This window comes from Lathamus discolor, chromosome 8, assembly GCF_037157495.1.
Source record: "Lathamus discolor isolate bLatDis1 chromosome 8, bLatDis1.hap1, whole genome shotgun sequence".
Lineage (NCBI taxonomy): Eukaryota > Metazoa > Chordata > Aves > Psittaciformes > Psittacidae > Lathamus > Lathamus discolor.
The window spans coordinates 10,886,488-10,899,521 of NC_088891.1; the positions used below are offsets into that span (position 1 = coordinate 10,886,488).

Sequence of the window (13,034 nt, forward strand, 5' to 3'; positions counted from 1 at the left end):
GGGTACCGCTTCCAAACCGGTTACCATAATCCTTCAGCGTGTCCAGGTCGCTCCTCAACCGGTCCTGGAGCCCGGAACAAAGGGACCCCTGGGCCTGTGAGCGAAAACACGCAGGTAAAACACTGCTACAGCACAGACAGAACAGGCAACACAACAGCCCTGAAATTTGGCTCATTGTGTTCAATTCAAACCAGACACACTCACCATTTTCTACAGAAATACCGGAGCTGTAACTTGCTCCCTCTAATCACCGTTAAAACCCTGTAGGTAGACGAAGTAGGCCCTGACTTTCTCTCACAGGCAGGCCTTGTTCCGCCACCGTTTAATTTAGGAGGATAGTATCAGTGGAGTCAATATAATGGCACCGGCTCCACTTTCTTAGTCCTCCAGTAAGGAACCCCTGGGCAGTCTCACGAACCGACCAAGAGCGGGGTCTTCCGCTCCTTCCTGAACCCACGGCATTCCCTCCTCACGCAGGGCCCGCTCAGCGCTTACCTGCGCCCCGGGAGCTCCACGCCCAAGGCACATGGTGATGGCGGCAGATCCGGCAGGGCAGGGCAGGGCAGGGCAGGGCAGGACCCGGGCCGCGCCGCGCCTCCCCCCCACCGGAGCGGGTCTCCGCGCCCGAGGCCGGCCCAGGGCCACATTACGACCCGCGCGGCCGCCTTTACGTGACCTGCGAGCGGAGCGAGCACGGAGGCCGCCATTCCCCACAGGCGGCCGCCCACAGGCACCACGTGGCGCCGCTGCGGGCCCGCGGGGGCTCCGCCGGCCGCTGGTCTCTGGCCGCGGGCACCCGCCGCCGCCGCCATGAGAGGGCCCTTGTGCTACCGCCATTTCCTGCGGGCGGAGGGCGCCGGGCCGAGCCCCGCCCCGCCGGGAGAGGCCGCCCGGAGCCGCTTCCTGCGCGGGTGTTCGTGCTGCGGGTGGCTGGCCCGTGTTTTACCCGGAGTGGGGAGCCCTGTCCGGGGAAACGGCGGGTGTGGAGGCGGACGGGGCCGGCGGGAGCTGCCGGGGCTGCGGCTGAGGAGGGGGCTGGCTCGGGACGGCCCAGGAGCCGCGGCAGAAGGGCTGACTCGGGGCCCGGCCCGGGTCGGTAAGGCAGCGTTCTCCCGAGCAGTAACTGCCCGAGTCCCGGCGCACGGCCCCCGCCTGTCGGCCGGGCAGCGGCTGCTCTGTCCGTAGCTCATTGTTGTGTCCCGCAGGCCTCTCCCCGACCATCATGTGCAACACGTGCTTCTCCTGACTGCCTCCTTCCGGTAACAAGTGCTCGATCCGGCAGACTGAAGCATGTGAATAATAACATCCTGACACTGGGTCTGCTGGGAGACGCCCTTCTGGGCTCTGTGCCGGGCACAGCTCTGGCATGGCTGAATGGGAGTCACCAGCTCGGAGCAGGAATGGGGCCACAAAAAAGCTGCGAGTTAGCTCAGTCCCTGGGGTCCATAGCTCCCAAAAGCACCTGTGTAGGCACCCATCCCCCAGACTGGGCCAGAAGTAGCCTGTAGATGCCTCGGAGCTATTTGCAGCCAGTTGGAGTCATGCACTTTTTCTCTCAATCTTTAAACAAAATTCCCTATGTTCCATCTAAAGTGTTGGAAAACACATGGTCAGGAAACGCCTGGGGGCACCCCAGTGCCTCCTGCCCTGTCCTATGCCCATGCTGACCTGAAAGCTTCAGCTAGGATGCAGGAATAAACCTGTTTATTGTGCCTGCGCGGGTAGAGTCAGATATACTGGATATATTTAACAGCCTATGCAATAAGCAGTTCATGAAATGAATATGCAGTAACTTTGCCATTTCTAATCTGAGTTTAAAAAGCTTTCTTGTAGCAAGAGTCAGGAGCAGCCCTGCTTGCCTTCACTCCTGGGCTGTGGCTGTTTCTGCAGCCAGGAAAGCACCTGGTACCTTTAGTATGGGCCTAGGCCTTGGGAAAACTTCAGTATCCTCAGAATAAATCATTTCAGATCTTAGAGGTGAAACGATTTCACACCCCCAGTCAGGTTGGCCAGCCCAACCTGAAGCCTTATTTGCACATTTGCCCCTTTCTGCCGTAATTTATGGTTAGGAGGGCTCAGACATTCCCTGCCTTGGACCAGCTGCACTCCTGGGTTTCACCACACTCCTCATTCCTCAGGGCCTCCCAGACAGCCAAAGGCAGGAAAAACAGCCCTGGAAAGGAGAGCTGGGGAGTGGATGGTTGCTGAGGCTCAGCACAGAGGCACTGTCACAGGTAGGGACAGGCGCCTGGGCTTCCTTCCTAAGGTTTTATTCTTGCATAAGGCAAAGAAATAGCCAGAGGTGAGGACCAGGAGTCATTAAACACCCCTGCGGGCTCCGTGTGCTGGAGATAACAAAGCTCTGCTTGGCCTCAGCAGAAGAAAAGCAAACTGCTCAGCAGACTCCTCTTCCAAGCAGAGTAAACACTTTGCCTCCTACCCTTGAAATCGCTTATCAAAGAGCAGTATCTTGTCAAAGCCTCTTTCAAATCTGGGCTAACTGCTGTTCATGCTATTAACTGGAGGCAGTTTGGGAAGGGGAGGTATGGGGCTTTGATTCCTCTGACATGAAAGCTTTAAAGAAGGGAAAAAAGTCATAGTATTGACAACCTGTGATGCCATGGCATACGATAAAAGCCTAGCTGTCATTTTTGCCTGCACAACCTCACTGTGACTTCAATGGCCTGACTTTAGGATAGCTCAAGCCTGATTTATGAATGACAGTTTTCCCCTGTGGGTCCCATGGATCATGACCTTTCTTTCTCTCCAACACCACACAAAAGCCGTGAGAAAAAGTCACGTTGCTTCCCATACGTGGAAGCACATTTTCTACAGTGATTATTTATTAAGCCCCAAATTTCTAAGCATGCCCAGAGAGATCACTTGTGTTGACATACAGGAAAGGGCAGTTAAGAAGAAGTCCGACTTCCTCACAGCCTGTCAGATTTAAAGAAAAACCTTTGTTCCTGGTGAAGAACTTCCAGTTCAGCATCACTGTTACAACTTGTTGTCTTGCTTTGCCTTCCTCTGCCTGTGCGTTAACCCCTGAGTTAGTATCTAGCTCTTAAAAGAGGTAAATAATCTGAGAGGTCAAAGGACAGGCAGACCAAAATACAAATACATATACAAAGATCTGTTTAAATTAGAAATGGGTATTCCTTTGTCCTTTTGCTGCACATGGAAAAGCAACCATTGGCTTTTGGGCTCTGTGGTGCTTTCTTGGTCCCTCAGTGGCTTTCTGCATACTGCTTGTGTATCTTGGTGACCCTGGGTCAGCTTGGGTGGACAGCTCTGACGAGCAGGCCTGAGCACGGGGCTCTGTGCTTACAGCACTAATATCAAATGGAAGGAAATCTAAGCTCAGGGAGCAGCTGATCGGAAGAGGTGAGAATAAGACTGAACTTGGCTCAGCCATGGCACCGTGGCATTTCAGGTACAGACTATACTAATCTGACCATGTATTTGCAACCAGTGTCAGGGCAGACTTCCTTCAGAAAGCCAAAATGACCTAAGAGGTGGGTGGATCATGGGTAAAAAAATAACACCCAAGAGGCAGACTGTAAACTGAGCTAAGCCAATCAAAGTGAAGTTAACCTCACCCAAATCAATGTGTTGGGAAGGGTTTTTATTTGAAAGTCCTGAGGTGGGGCTGCTGCTGGGCAGATGTTTCTCTGTGGGATGCCAAGTGGGAAAAACAACCCAAAAGTCCCTTATTTTCAGACTACTTTATAGAAACACTGTTGACTCTTCGTACAACAAAAGCAATACAACTACCACTTTGCTGGTACATACTGCACCAGACTTAAACATGTCACTGGTATTGAGTTAACAAAAATTGTTAGGTATGTACTCTGATGTGGTTCAAAGAACACTTGTTTATTTAAAACAGCTTATTTTAAGACAAAGCTTTTTGATTTCTTTTTTCTGTTCCTGGTATGGCAGAGCAGCTAAAACTTTCTGCTTTCTGACCCTGACTTGTCAGAGGTTTGTCATAACTGGGGACAGCATATTTGCACTGAGGCTGGCAGCATAAATTTTCAGGGGCTTGGCGAGGCTGCTCACTTCTAGGGTTTGGTTGTATGGTGAGGAACATTGTGCTCTCCCGATGTCCTGAAAACTGTCTATTTATGCAGTTGGAGTCTTTCTCCCTCACTGTCCCCCAAAACAGTGCCTGATGTTATGCATGCCGTTCCCAGCCCAATCTTGGTGGGGTGGCTGGGCATCTTGCCTGCTCCTTAGCACTTACATTCATGCTCTGTCATTGCAGTCTGTCTTACTTACGGTAAGCAGTGTCTGAAATAGCTGCCACCACCCACTGCCGGGGACAGGGACTCCATGCACACACACCGATGGCATTCGGCACTCCCGCGGGTCTCACTGAGGTCAGGACAAAGTGGGGAGGGAGGATGCGTTTCTGGCTTCTCGGGAGCTGTGACAGGATCTCTGTAATGCACCAGTAACAAACTGTAATGAAAGCACCTGCTTCCTAATTTCTCTTCCCATTTCTTTTGAAAGTCAGCACAGTTCAACCTGAAGCCCTCTGCAGCAGCCTGGGAGGCCCCAGCACTAGGCCAGGGTTTGCTATGGGGTGGATGCTAACAGGGCACTGTGTCTCCCTTCAGCTTGTTTTACCCACCTGCAAAAGGGCTCAGTGGGTCTTCTTGTAATGCACTTAGGGATCTGCACAGTAAAAATTTCATCTTCTGTAAAGAAAAATATTACAAGCAAAGTAACATTTACTTTATTTTTTATTTTTTTTAGGCAAGAAAGGACAGTTCTGCTGGAGGTGCAAAGCAGAATTTCTCACACATTCCACACTGCAGATACCAAGGGAGTCTCATCAATCGTATTCATCTTTAGGCTGAAGATAGAGCCATACCTCCTCCCAAGGAAGCAGGGAGCTGCAGGATCACCAGCCTGACATCATTCTACTTGGTTATAGAACATTCTGCATGCTGAACTTGGCACTCAGCACACTCAGGTTGAGCTAAGAGCTAACGTAATGGACTCTGGGGAAGGATTTACATCAAATACCACTTTGGAATATTAAAGACAGACAGGACCCTTGTCAGACAACTTCCCACTTGAATAATCACATACTGTCTAAATTCCTCCTTTCTTTTGAAAACCAGGCAGTCACCTTTTCACTTCTCTAAAACTATGTGCCTTGTGTGCCAGTTCACTACCTCAGGAGAATCGTATGTGATTAAAAGACAAAGTAACTCCTGTTAATTACCATGGGCTGAACTAAGATTACTTTTAGCTCTAGCAATGACTCTTGCCACTCGAGTGGGGGAGCAAGCAAGCCAAGGAAAGATTCAGATATCAAGTGTCCACAGCTGCTTGTATTTTCTAACATAACCTCTAAGGCAGCTGTGCCTGTGAACACTCCTGAACTTTGATTTGCTTGTGGGAGTACAATACTTAAGACCATATATACACAGTCATACTGCATGCAGTAGCAATGCGGCACTCATAAGCTGGTTTAGTTAATGATGTTTGTATCCTCCTTCTGCCTGTGGATACCAGTGTAAGAAGGCTTTAACTTAAATCAGAAACAGATTTTCTTGTGGTAAAAGTTGTTGTAAGCAGCAAGAGTCAGTTGAAAGGCAGGATTTAGTCCCAGTATTATGGCTGTTTGTTTGAGGGAGATCCACAACCAGTCGAAGTTAAGGGAAGGACTCCCAGCAAACTGGATCAGAAGAAAAATGGAAGCTAGAGAAGCTGAGTGGGAAAAAGTGGAACATCAGATGACCAGGAGACTGTTTTCTGGCCTGAGAAAGACTTATCAGGCAAGGGTTGAAGGTCCAGGACTTCCAAGATGTTTTGAGGCCTTACACCCATTTTGCTTAGTGGCTCTTGGTCCTCTGGCCTTTTCTAACTCAGTTGTCTTGCTTGTTAAAGAGGATGCTAACACATTGCTTCACAGGATTTGCAAAGCTATGTTCACTGAGGTTTGTGTGGGAAGTGTGGGAGAGATTCTTAAAGATGTTAAACAAGGGGAAAAAAAGGAAAGCCTGAGACACTTTTCTCTAGTAACATTCAAAGCAGGCACACAGAGAAAACATTCAGTGGAGTTGCAATACAGATGTCCTTTGCCCACAGAGCCATAGCTTCAGCAGAAAAAATAGCCGAAGCACATGGACATCCCCTTGTTCTGAATCAGAAGCACAGGCTGCACAGGGACATACATGGCAGTAATTTAAAAGCTTGTTTTCTGCATCCAGACATGGCATCGGGATGAAATACAATCCATTCTGCTGTCATTTAATGAGCACCCCTGGGACCACTGTACCTGAGAGGCATGATGTCACACATCAACAGAGAGATTATTTGTTTTGAAGCTTGTGAATAGCTCTGAGGCTTTATTTCAAAGTGCTCCATGCAGAGTCATGACTCAAACCCTTCTGGTCTCACAGAAGGGCACAACTGACTACAGTTTCCCTATGCTGTTTCTGAGCATCTTGTAAGGGATTAGTAGATATTTATCATCTTTTCTTCTGTGTAAAGAATGGCTTTGTCATTGCTTCAATTCCTTCATGTTCATGACACATTTTCTTAAGTGTCATTTCAATGATGGCTCTACTGAGACAAGCAGAGGCAGCCGCAGCCAAAAGTACTGCAATGAAAACCAAGGCATTCATTCCAAGTGATTTTTAATTTGGATATAGCCACAGGGAAAATCATAGTATGAAAGCCATCTTCAGATCCATGACAAGGTAGCTGTGTACAACAGATGGCTTCTCCTTGTGTAAGAATAAGCAATTATTACTCAGAATTTTATACCTATCCCTTGAAGGGACCAAGATATTAATCCAGGGCAATTTGCTGAGGAGCCAACTTCTTTTTTTACCAGATTATAATAGCTCAGACTTGCCTGGGAGCAACTAAAATGATACCCAGGTTTAACAGCAGTATTAGCTGACTGAAATTACGCAGCATGGAAAATAGAGTCAGTCATTCTGAATGGGTCATTTAATGCTGAATTGCTGAATCTTCAGTTCTAAAATCCAAAGCTTTAAGATTAAAACCCCAGAGCTGCATAAAGGACCTCTCCTTAATCACGTCTACTCTTGTATTAGTATTAGAACAAGAACAAATGAAAAGCATTACACTGTGTAAGACTATCAGCCTGTCTGAAATTTGGAATAGCTTCAGTTACACTTTTTCAGTTTATTCCATCATTCTCCCTGCATGGTGAAGAAGAAAAAACATGGTTTCTGTCTTAAGCAGAGCTCTGTCACTGAGTGTACATTTCAAAAAGCATGGGAAGAGATACTAAACTGTAAAGGGTTCAGAGCACAGGGCATGTGATGTTACTGTATAATCTTGGAGAAGAAATGAAAAGGATCTGGAATGTCTTGAGGAATTTGCAATGGGACTGAAAGACATCTGGATCCTGGAGCGATGAATACCACATTAGAGCTATTACTCTTCCACGGCAAGGCCCTTCCTGCTGCATGGGCAGCAGTCTGGAATCATTCCCACTGAACCTGCTCAGCCACCACTGAACTGCACACACCATATAAGAGCTGTAGCTTGTAGAGAGAAGCTCAGTGGGATGAGATCTTAGGTGAGGATCAGGCATGGTAGTTCCAGACTTTAATTACAATCTGGCCCTGGCAACAGTGAAATTTAGATGGACAGCAGAGTGAATGGAGCTGCATTCAGTAGCTGCAAATCCATGTTTTATGTTAAGTGAAATAATTGTACACCAGTATGGACATAAATCTGGCTGATACAGAGGGTTGATTAACACAACTCTACACTCCAAGTGATAGCATTAACGATGCATTGTGAATTTCACGGAATTAATCACACTGATAACATCTTTTCAATGATGATGCATCAGGCATTTTATTACCATGGATTAATATAACCCAAAATATTAACTATGCTTATGAAGGAAGTATTTTTTCTGGCCAGTTCTCTTTAGTATCTTTATGAATGATTTGGACGACAGGATCGAGTGCACCCTCAGTAAGTGGGTGCACCAAGTTGGGTGGAAGTGTTGATCCACTTGAGGGTAAGAATGCTCCACAGAGGGATCTGGAATGGCTGGATCAATAAGTTGAAGCCAGTTTTAAGGCTCAGTCCTGCACTTGGGCCACAATAACCCCATGCGATGCTACAGGCTTGGGAAGAGAGTCTGGAAAGCTGCTCAGCAGAAAAGGTCCTGGGGGTGTTTGTCAACAACCATCTGAATAAGCTGTCAGTGTGCCCAGGCAGCCAAGAAGGCCAACAGCATCCTGGATTGTATCAGACATAGTATGGCCAGCAGGACCAGGGAAGTGACTCAGCGCTGGTAAGGCTGCACCTCAAATACTGTGTTCAGTTCTGGGCCCCTCACTACAAAAGAGACATTGAGGTGCTGGAGTGTGTTCAGAGAAGGGCAACAAAGCTGGTGAAGGGCCTGGAGCACAAGTCTAATGAGAAACAGCTGAGGGAACTGGGGTTGTTTAGCCTGGAGGCTCAGGGGGGACCTTATCTCTCTCTACAACTACCTAAAAGGAAGTTGTGAGGTGGGTGTGGGTCTCTTCCAATTAAAAAGCAATAGGAGATTAAATGGTCTCAAGTTGTTCTAGGGAGGTTTAGACTGGATATTAGGAAAAATTTCTTCACCAAAAGGGTTGTCAAGCATTGGAACAGGCTGCCCAGGGAAGTGGTAAAGTCATCATCCCTGGAGGTATTTAAAGGGTGTGTAGATGTGGCACCTGGGGACATGGTAGACAATGGTAGACTTGGCAGTGCTAGGTTAACAGAATGATCTTAAAGATCGTTTCCAAGCTAAACAATTCTGTGTTTCTATGTTTTTTACCTCCTTCCTGCAGACATTTTCTGGGCCCATACGCTGTTACTTTCCCTCTCTGACCCTCACTGCAGCAGGTAAGTGGAGGAGATACTGATGGTGTGATGTAGCTTCCTTCTAATGCAGCCAGCGTAGCTTTTCCTTGAACTAGGCACAGGAACCTGCGTGCAATAGAAGACATTAACACGAGGTGGCAAATTAAGCCTGACTACAGTAGGTGCATGTATAGGGAAAAACAACATAATATTGCCAGGAAAACAATGTATCTGGAAAACAACTCTCTCTCCTTGCATGTTCCCTTTGAAAACAGGGCATCCTTTTTTTCAGCCTTCAATGAAAATATGTCTCATCCTTCTGTATCAATTGTAGAACCCCTGGAAGATTGACAAGGACCCCATGCCCTCTTGTCCTACTATGTCCATGAGACAGTGGCAGGATCTGAGTCCCACTGGCTCAGGCAATATACATTCTTCAATGAACTAAAGGAAATGAAGGGAATTCCTGCCCCAGCAGCATATAACCCAGTTTTTATGCGGGAAGGGATTGTACACAAGCAGGGTAAGGGCAGCACAGGCAGGAAGGCATAACACACACATGAACAGTAGTGAGCTACAAATGATGGTGGCTCATGAGTCTCATCGGCTTGGAGATGAAGCAGAAACACAGAGATAACACCTGGAGAGGTTACCTGTTCCTTTCTTACCTGCTTTAAGGCTCCTACTGCTGCAGTCTCTGAACTGCTCCATCATCCACCTCTCCCCTGCTTGTGCTTCTTCAGGAATGGTTCAGAGTGTCTCCGAAGTCAATTGCCTCTGCACTGACAACAGCCAGCCATTCTCAGTGCTTTTCTGCCTACAGGAAAGGTTGGTAGGATACTCTTCTAGTCCTTCAGTGGAATACAGCACGACACTGCTTTTAGCTGTGAAGAGACTTGTCCAGTGGCACGCAAGGGTTTGATGGGCTTGCCAAGACAGGCCACAAACAGGGGGCTGCCAATCATATACCACCTTTCATCACCCTTATGCCAGTCCAAACCCCTCAAATATTCCTGTCCCAGACAACAAGTATCTTATTTTTAAAAGAATTCCATATATCTGTTAGTCTGCAAACTGCAAAGTAAAAATACGTTTCAAATGAAATGGCTTTGACGCTTCTTAAAATATACATTTTATTATTTTCTGGTGTTTGCTATGAAGGTTTCATTCAAATTGTGAAGGTACTCAGCCTTACAAGCTTCTTGAGTTAAAGGTTTTTGTTGGTGGCTTTACGTTCTGTTTCTTTCATGGCAGAGGAAAATACATAGGCTAGAAATTGTTGAAATTCATTAGATGTTTAGTATTACCTCTTCATATATGCTGTGGAATGCTTTGTAGAAATGCTATATAAAATAAGGCAGATTTTGACAGGGAATTCAGTCATAAAATTTCACAGGAGAAAACAGAAAGTTCCAACATATTATTATTTTTGTAGCCAAGGGAAGAGTGGGTTGTTTTCACTGGTTTGTGGGAGAACTACTGCAGTTCTGGTGCTCAGACAGTATACAGCTCTTGTTTATTCTACAGTTCTCAAGTGAGACCTTTTCAATAAAACTTACTTTAATTAACATAAATCAGACAATATTTAAACATACACATCTATCCTTACAGTGCAATAAAAAGGTATCATTGTATAGTATTTTGTATTTGCATTATGAAAATAAAAGGTCTGTACATCAATTAAATGTATATTAATGAGTATGAATCATGTAAATTTATAATGCATCTAAAGTTGGCTTTGGCTTTTAAGTATTTATAAATTCATAGAAAATATTGAACATCTAACAAAATAAATAAAACATAACATTTGAATCATAGATGCTAACGATCAACCTCAAAAATTCTTGTGTTATTTTTACATTTGCTACTAAATTTCTTAAAGAGAACTCACTTTCAGTAGTGCTCAGAAGTGAATGATTGCACCTTCTGTGATGTGAAAAAATACAGTACATCTATTTTCGTAGAGCAAAAATTCTTTCATAGACAGTTGCATTTTAAATGTCTGATTATTCTACGTAACTGTCTTAAGTGCTTATAAAAAAGCATGTAGCTTTCTCATAAAAGCTGAGTCTCTATTAACAGACAGTCTTCTAGTGAATGTTCTTTTAATGAGGATTCTTCAAGGTCTTCCAGCTTCACATACTGGTATGAAGATATCGCAAAAATATGTTCACTAATAAACCCTCTTCAGTACAAGTACTGCAGCAATCCAGTGTAATTCCACTTGGTGGGCTTATTTCATTGGAGTCCGCACACGTAGTCTGTGGAAGTCAGCTGCTGACCTCATGCTCTCTTGAATTTGAAAGTTCCCCAAGCGCATGGGCTAGCCTTACTGTAATACTGAAGAGACCAAAACAAATCTGAAATCACATGAATAAAAGTGATCTTGAATAAATATGCATCTGGTTAGTAAATTACACACCATGGTCTAATTGCTATTCTGGTGGTGGTCGAAGGACCCGCAGATTCCTTGCATCTAGTCCTTTCCAGTATTTAATGTTATTATTCAGATGCTCCATCAAATTTGGCAGATCTGCAAATGCTAGGGAAGAAAGGGCAGAGTGCATTTAGTTTGCAGAATTGAAACAGTCACATGATTCTGTCTGCTTAAGTATCACTTGAAATCTCTGGGCAACTGTGTTAAGTAGGAAAGCTTAAATCTGTCATACCAATACTTGAAATAGTTTTGGCTGTATAGCTCTCATCACTCATTTATCACTCAGGCCAGTGAGAACAGTTCTATAAGTCTATTTAATACTGGTATTGCAAGTCCCAGCAAAGGGACCCAGTTTTCCAGGAGGGCCATAGCTAATTATGCTTGTAATTATTCTACTTCTTCAAATCTCAAGTCACATGTCATGATCTGGCATTCAGGGGAGTCACATTTCTGACCACTTTTAACCACAGAGGCAGCACTTGGAAGGAAACAGCTGCTCCCCAAGCAGTTTCCAGACTGCAGAAGTTTGTCTTGAAGAATAACTGATATTAACATGGACAAAATGACTGTGCCCAAAGTGCTATCAGGGAGAAAATGTTCTGTTCTCCTTTTACAGAGAAGCAAGTTTAAGAAAGTTAAACATTGCCTGAATCTAATATATTAAAGAGAAACCACGAGGCTGGCTTGTAGCAGTATCAAAATACTTTTAAGCAATAATGAAGTTATTAGGCTTACTTGAATTGCAGAAATCTTCCCTTTCCCCCCCTTTCTTTAAGAGCCATAAGAAAGCGCCTTTATATCCCAGTAGTTTCAAAGGTTCACACAATAGTTACCGTCAGGAAATATAGCAGAGTTTTGCTTACCATCCCAGGCATCAAACATATCAATAATGAAGTAATCAATGAATGATAATTGGGATTTGGGGATGCTGCAAGTATTTCTGTCAAAAACTGGCATCACAACAGGTAAACCTTGTCTCCTTTCTTCATCAGTCTGCAAAAAACACTGGTGATTATTCATCTAAGACACATCCTGTAAATGGGCTTCTTTTAGTAGCAGATGGTTTCACACTGACTAGAGAGTACAACTGACACATAAACAGAGGAACCTGAATAAATCTGAAAAGGCAGCAATTTAATCTTAAGCACCTAATTGTCTAGGTTTCCCTGAAATAGTAGACTATTACTGCCTTCCAGTGTTTCACACAAAGCCATGTATTTACCTCTGCATCTACACACAAAGCTGACTCTAAGTAACTTCAGGTTACTGATTCTCTTATGACTGCTTTGTAGCTAAAAGATGCTAATCCATTTTCAGTGTCTGATGGAAATCTGTACAACTCGGAAATGGCAAAATATCTTCTTTATCTTCCTTTCCCCACCTTAAAGTACCAAGTCCCAACTCATTATTTATTTGATCTACCATCTGTAATAATGACTCTGCCCTCTCCTTTTCCCCATCTCCCTAAAACCTTTCTTCAGCAGTGATCTAAAGTCCTACAGCATTTCTTAGGGTCACTGTTGTTCCCATGCTAACACGAGGGCCTGATGATTCTTTCCCATGCTGACACTAGGACCTGATGGTCCTATTCTTGAGGCATAGCCAGCGTGTGGGTACACATGAGGCACCCTTCCTCTTCCTCTTCTTCTTGTGATGGGAATACATTTACAGGCAAAACTCAAAAAGCCCAGCTCCAAAGTGAACAACCGAAAGTTTAAATTTTTCAGAAATTGCACCGTAGAAGCTGCCAACT

The 13,034-nt window shown here is 45.1% G+C and overlaps 1 protein-coding gene, 1 long non-coding RNA gene and 1 other non-coding gene across 9 annotated transcripts in view; all 3 read right to left on the minus strand.

Annotated features, from left to right (window-relative positions):
* Positions 1-259: 259 nt before the first annotated feature.
* Positions 260-390, minus strand: LOC136019171 (small Cajal body-specific RNA 15). Its single transcript, XR_010614767.1, has one exon. It is a non-coding gene; the product is annotated as a small Cajal body-specific RNA 15 (non-coding RNA).
* A 3,435-nt stretch (positions 391-3,825) lies between these two features.
* LOC136019112 (uncharacterized) lies at positions 3,826-9,231 on the minus strand. Its single transcript, XR_010614747.1, has 3 exons — positions 8,819-9,231; positions 4,637-4,703; positions 3,826-4,443 (listed from the first exon to the last, which is right to left on the minus strand). It is a non-coding gene; the product is annotated as an uncharacterized LOC136019112 (long non-coding RNA).
* Positions 9,232-9,948: 717 nt separating this feature from the next.
* PDE8A (phosphodiesterase 8A) overlaps positions 9,949-13,034 on the minus strand; it is a 121,936-nt gene continuing 118,850 nt past the window's right edge. For 6 of the 7 annotated variants that reach the window (XM_065688968.1, XM_065688974.1, XM_065688973.1 and 3 more), the window contains 2 exons: positions 12,145-12,274; positions 9,949-11,386 (listed from right to left, as the gene is read on the minus strand). In XM_065688968.1, coding sequence (XP_065545040.1) covers positions 11,280-11,386; positions 12,145-12,274 — 237 coding nt within the window. In that variant the 3' untranslated portion in view covers positions 9,949-11,279. The remainder of the gene's footprint in view (positions 11,387-12,144; positions 12,275-13,034) is intronic. The other variant, XM_065688969.1, reaches the window with a different exon arrangement.